Source organism: Juglans microcarpa x Juglans regia, chromosome 1D (genome assembly GCF_004785595.1).
Source record: "Juglans microcarpa x Juglans regia isolate MS1-56 chromosome 1D, Jm3101_v1.0, whole genome shotgun sequence".
NCBI lineage: Eukaryota > Viridiplantae > Streptophyta > Magnoliopsida > Fagales > Juglandaceae > Juglans > Juglans microcarpa x Juglans regia.
The window spans coordinates 9463481-9469840 of NC_054594.1; the positions used below are offsets into that span (position 1 = coordinate 9463481).

At 39.9% G+C, this 6360-nt stretch overlaps 2 protein-coding genes across 2 annotated transcripts; one reads left to right on the top strand and one right to left on the bottom strand.

The window, feature by feature from the left end:
- Positions 1–2909: 2909 nt before the first annotated feature.
- Positions 2910–4378, bottom strand: LOC121256593 (acidic endochitinase-like). The gene is made up of 2 exons (XM_041157439.1): positions 3894–4378; positions 2910–3522 (listed from the first exon to the last, which is right to left on the bottom strand). The coding sequence occupies exons 1-2, from the start codon at positions 4247–4249 to the stop codon at positions 2997–2999; spliced, it is 882 nt and encodes a 293-aa protein (XP_041013373.1). The 5' UTR covers positions 4250–4378; the 3' UTR covers positions 2910–2996.
- A 1247-nt stretch (positions 4379–5625) lies between these two features.
- Positions 5626–6360, top strand: LOC121261165. Its single transcript, XM_041163421.1, has one exon. The coding sequence runs from the start codon at positions 5626–5628 to the stop codon at positions 6358–6360; it is 735 nt and encodes a 244-aa protein (XP_041019355.1).

The following is a 6360-nucleotide window of genomic DNA, read 5'->3' on the forward strand; positions in this document are numbered from 1 at the left end:
CTACGACTCTCAAATAAGCACTTGTACCCTCAATCACTTATTCCACTACGATCATCACACCTTACTAAAACTTCCTACTCTTGTTCTCCAGCTGAACCATCAAAATTATCTGAAAAATATATGGAGATAAGGGGTGAGTTATCAACAACTCAGTAAGCAGAGGACATATACTAGTGTGTAAACATGAGCATTTACAGAGTTCAGAATGCAGAACAAAATATTTTCTTTCAGAATGTAGAATCACAATATTGTTTTCAAAATACAGCGTCAGAACATGGTATCAAAAATATCAGAGCGAAAGTTTGAAAATATTCATAATAAAAATATCTTTGGCATAACATAAACTGAAACATTACATTTTATCTTATCATATCAGAACAAATACCATGTTTAACCCCCGTGGTAGGGTTGTGCAAACCCCGTTAGCTAACCGAACAGAAACAGAATGTGAATCTTCCCCTTATTCATTCTTGGAATCCCGAGTGTGCACATAGGAAAGACTATGCAGAAAACCACTTTGTTTCCAAAGTGGGTGCACCAGAAACAAAAAAGTTTGTACCAACCGAACAGAGGCCACAGTTTAACACCTGTGGTAAGGTCAGAACGGAACAGAAACATAAATAGAATGTTATGCCAGAGGTTTTCAGAAATCACATCATATCATATCAGAGTACAGAAAATTTTCAGAACAGAACAAAATCATATCACAAAACATAATTTATGCACAAAATTTCATATTCACTCTCTTTTCAAAGTTCAAAAACAGAATGTCAAAAATAAGTTCATGTCCACACTAGTTATGACAAAAATACTTTCTTCTTAAATAAAATCTCATGAGTAATGTAGAATAAATAACTGAAGTAGTTCAATTTATTTTCATAACCAAATATGTATATTTTCTAACAGCTCATTTTATTTTAATGCAAAGTCTAGCATAGGAATCCCGCTTATCTGATCTTTTTATCTTTTCCAGAATTTTCTTCAAAATGTCGAATAATAATTAATCTTCACCTATAAAATAATAACGTAATTCTCGTAAATTTCCAATTAATCACATATTTCGATATTTAATCCTAAGCTTCTAAAATAATCTATTTTAATCCTTCAATACCTAAAACTCCTCATAACCTTAAAATATCCTCATTTTCTAAATTTCTTTGATAATACTCAATGTTTAAGGTAAGTACTAGTAAAAATTTCGTTAAATAATAATAAACAAATAGCTTTAATCATAATTTAAATGTTTAAAATAAAATTGCACAGTTACTAAAATAATTTGCTACCAATAGTACAATTTGAAAATCCTATTTATTTTCTGTAAAATTTTCTTATACTTCCCGCATAAACTATGTAAAAACAGATTTAATATAAACAAAAATTTCAAATTGAAACCATGTAATATTACGGGCAAAATTGTAATTCTATATCTAAATAATATGTAGTAAAGGGTATTAATGTAATTTCTTTCAATTCTTTGAAAACCAACAAAAACCTACGTATAACAAATAACTTGCATGGCAGGGGCTTACTTAAGGAGGAATCACGCGGCAGCGTGCGACGCAGTGAGGGGCTAGAAGCTTAGCGACGTAGCAGTGGTGATCTCGGCGGAGCACTGGAAGCGAGAGAGAGAAACATGGTGAAAGAGGGACAAAGTTATGATATAAAAAGTGACACACGGAGTGTGCATGGAGGTGTTACCGAGAGAGAGCTAGAGAGAGCGGTGGTTGAGGAAGCGGGGTGCAGATCAGTGGCTATGGTGGTTATGATCTGTGGCCATGAACGAAGGTGGGGTGGTGGCTGTGGTTCACGGTGCCCTCCAAGAATGCTCTGTTTTTGGGAGATAAAACAGAGGATTTTGCCTTGGTAGAAGCGGTGGGTTGCTGTTTCCCATGGCTGTGGAACGCAGTTCTGATGGTTGGTCTGGGCAGATGTTTACGAGGGGTGGATGAAGTGGACGGCAACTATGTGGAGGTGCTGGGGTGGCGCAGCAGTGCACGGTGCGGGTTTCGTGCAAGCACGGGTTGCGTCGATTTCGTATGGGGGGGGGGGCAGCGTGAGTTCTGGAGGGTGCAACGGCTGGGTTGAAGAGGCTAGCAGCGGCTGCAACTTGGTGGAGGGTTGGACGGAGGCTAAGCCAGAGTGTGTCAAAAGTGGTGGTCTAGTCTATGGGTGCAAAGCTGACGAGCGTTGAGCTGAGAACGTGGAGAGGCAGTGAACGAAAGGGAGTTACGCTTGGGTTGCTACGGCTACTACTTTTCAGGAGAGAAGTACATGTATATAAAAAGTTGAATGGAAAACCCTAGATGAAAACCAAAAAGGATGGGGATGTGCGTGAGAGACGTGCATGCGGATGGGAAGAGAGTCGTGCGGGTGAGGAAACTGCTAGCTCATAAACCGATAGGTTTTCAAGGTTTAAACAAGCGGCCAAGATCTCCAAATAAAAAGAATCATCGATCCATAACATAAAAACGAAAAAAAAAAAAAAAAAAAAAAAAAGAAAACCTCAAATTTCAAGCTCAAATAAATAAATAATAAAAAAAAAATCTATAGTCCAACCATACAAATTCAGGATCCTGGTATTACATAAGGACTTCAAGGTAGAGAGATCAAGCATATGTTTTGACTTCTAAGTTCTAAAGAAAGATCTCCTCCGTCCATAAAAAGAAAACGATAATTGATTAATAAAGAAGAAAGTTTTTAGATATTAAACAAAAATTGAGTTACAATTGCACTAATATTGTCAATCATATAAAAAAAATGTCTCGAATAATATTTAAAGGATATTGCAATTTAATAGATTAAATTGGAAGAAATTTATGCAACCCAATTTAAAGAAACAAACATAAAAACTTTATGAATATTAGGCTGGGAAATTCTGTAAATTGGAAGAAATGTCTCAAGATTTTTTATTTATAGAGATTATTGCTTTATTTTTAAATAGTAGGCATTACATCTTGTAAACTGGAACATATTCAGTGGAAGCTAAAACAAAATGTTCAAACATTGTTTTTAATAGCTGCGCTATAGCCCTTATCATAATTCCTAGACCAAAGCATAACCCCTCCATATTTTGAAGAACTCTTGATAGATGGCAAAACATCACTATTAAGCACATCGGGAGGGATGTAGCCACTCCCAGCTGCCTCTGGAGCAGCAGGCAACCCCAGAAATATCTGCCCTACTTGAATAGTGTTCCACTGATTCCAATAGCTCTTCAGGTTGTCTGCATTCCCAGAGTATTGACAGGGTGGGTTGTTATAGAATTGGACCCAGACATAGTCAAACAGGCCAGTGTCTAGTGCTCCTTTTAGCCAAGCATCTGGAAATGGACACTGTGGTGCTGCTGTTAAGTAGACCTTTTTCTGTTGACTAAATGCAGACAGTGCCCTTGCAAGCTCGTCCCAGTGTTGGGTTGTGCCTCCCTCGATATCGAAGTCAATGCCATCTAGAACTGCATCACCCAATGGACGGGAGTTGGATTGACCTCCAAGAAAGTTGTTCCACAAGTAGTTTGCAACACTCCTGCACAGTATCAGAGAACATCATTTTCTGCTCTTTTACTAGGGGAAAGGGACCAGCAAAACATTTACATTCCCTTGCAAACGTCTACGCCCGAAAACTTATGTTAAAAAGAAAAACAAAACAAAAGTTCTAAGTCGTGTAAATAGACAATAATTATGGTGGGATCCATTACAATTATCGATAAATGTGGCAAACTTCGGTGTCGGTAGGTGTTTGATGCTTTGACTTTTTAATAATAGCGATGGATTCCAAAAAATTGACGTGTTTACGTACCGACTTATAACAACTTTTTAATATAACCTCAAACTTCTCAAGTTTAAACACCAAAGAAGCTAGCTTTATGAAATATGGTGAAAAGAAGCAATGCTTGCCTGGCATCTTCAGCAGAGGACAGGGAATAGCTACCAGCACCGCCTCCAAGAGAGAGCATCACCTTGATGCCCTGGTTTTGGCAAGCTCTGATGTCGTTGCTCAAGCCGGTGCACCCATTTGTGCTTGGGTCACAATGGCCGGCAAGGTTCATCTGTGGGGCCTGGCCGTTGCCAAATGTTACCAGGAAAGCTATGTTCACTATACCATAATTCCCAGTGGCGCAAGTATCAGCCAAGCTGCCCTCATTTCCATTCTGGCCCCAGTACACAGAGATCACGCCTGCCTTTGAGCCTGTGAAGAGGGCAACCATTAAAAGGCAGAACAAGGCTAATGGGGTCTGCAACTTTCGAGCCATTGTTGTGCTTTGCTAGTTGCTGCTTCGGATTGAAACTTAATGGTGAAGGGAGCTCTATTTATAATTTTATAGGCATATTGGAATACAGTGAACAATGACTTTATTTTCTCCCAGTCAATACGTTTGAGGAAGAAGATTGTCAAGAAACCGTGTCAAACTAGAACGGTAGGACCACAAAACTACATAAAATTAAAATCCTATGCAATACAAAATGTCCTTGTCAGTCCCTGAACTTTCACTTCTGAGGTTGAATGTCCGAGCTCATTACTAGGAAACAGACTAATTCTGAATTTGAGTCTATTTCTGGGAAAAATTGCAGGAAAATTTTCTGTATGAATAGCGGTGTAAAAATGGCTCAAATTTCTTGGAAGTTGGCATAAGTTTCCAAGTTTTTAATGACTTGCGCGCGAAGACTTGATCGTCAACTTCGTAACGAGACAGGTAATGTAAATAAGTCTGAAATGTCGGTCCGAGTGGGGGCAGCAGCTTGATTCTGATAGGAAACTGTCCGGGAGTCACTAAAAGGGGGAAGATGACAGGAAAGTCTTACAGGAAAGCATGCTAAAGGCGTTCACACCATAAAAATAAAATAAATAAATATATATAACTCTTTTCAAAGCTATCAGGAGAGGACATCCAAACGGTTAGTCCCCCTACATAGGCCTGGGTCTTTGATCTAGTCTAGAGTATGTTTCATTGTCAAAAAGCCCATTATTATTATCACGGGAACCCAACTCGTTACAAATACCAAGATAATCACCTAGCGGCGATAAAGGATAAGAACAATTATCATTTGAGATCTAAAATAGGGATAAACCCCCATCTCCAGATTTAAATTTAAATAATGGATAACCATTATCACCTAAGGAACAAAGGCACTTCAGGGAGCTCCATATAAAGGGGGAATCCAGATATGTAAAAGGGATCGGATTCTTTGGTATTAGAGAGATTATTTTCAGTCACTGACTTAAGCGTTGGAGGCGTTCCCTCGAACGCCCAAGCTGCCTTGCTCTTTGGTTGTAGGTGATCGTGCGCCGATGGCAATGAAACACGTCCACAACAGCTGGCACCGTTTGTGAGATTTCGAAATCTCATACTCAGCATGCTTTTCACATACCCATCACCACACGGTCTCAAGCAACTAGAGATCCGGGAGAAACTTCACAAAACATGGAGGAAAGACTTGTGGAAATGTAAGAGATAAAAAAAGAGGCTTACCACAGAGGTTGACTCATTGTGAAAGGAGATGAGGCTCTCAAGTCACGAAATGGACCGTCGGGAGAGGTTGCGATAACCAGTCAGGTTGATAGGGTAGAGATGGAGGCGAACAAGAGGACGAGGAAACGAAGAAGCTGCACCACGACGTGCGTAGCCTGATGGATAAATATGAGGAGATGACCAAGAAGATAGGAACGTCTTCTTTGGTCGACCAGTTGTTGTCCAACACAAATATGCCATTCTCTGCAGAAATAATGGCAATGCCTCTACCTCCAAAATTCAAAGTCCTGTTAGTAGATCTATATGACGGCTCCAAAGATCCCGTTGAGCATCTTAAAACTTTCAAATCCCATATGACACTTCACAGATTCTTGGGAGAAATTGCGTGTAGGGCATTCCCTTTGACTTTAAAGGGGTTAGCGAGAGGATGGTTCGAAACACTACAACCAGGTTCGATAGACAATTTCAATGAATTGGGACGACAGTTCTTAACCCAATTTATGGCGAGTAGAAGGCGCCAAAGGCCAACCGCGTATTTACTGACTGTCAAACAAAGAAAGGATGAAAGCCTGAAAGCGTATCTGGCACGCTTTAACAAGGAAAAGATGATAGCTGATGATCAAGACGAGAAAATTATGCTGGCAGCATTACTCGGGGGTGTTTGGCCGAGGCGTCCCTTTATGGCTGAACTAGCCAAGAAAACCCCTTCCATGTTGCGAGAGTTCATGGATAGGGTCGACGATTTCGTAAATGCTGAAGATACACTTATCGCCCTAACGACCCATGATGAAGGAAGGGGCGAATGGGAACCTGGAGGAAGTCAGGGGAAGGACAAAGAAGGGGTTAGAAGGCAAGAAGAGTCCAACAGGACCAGAGGCATGATTGCAATTTGA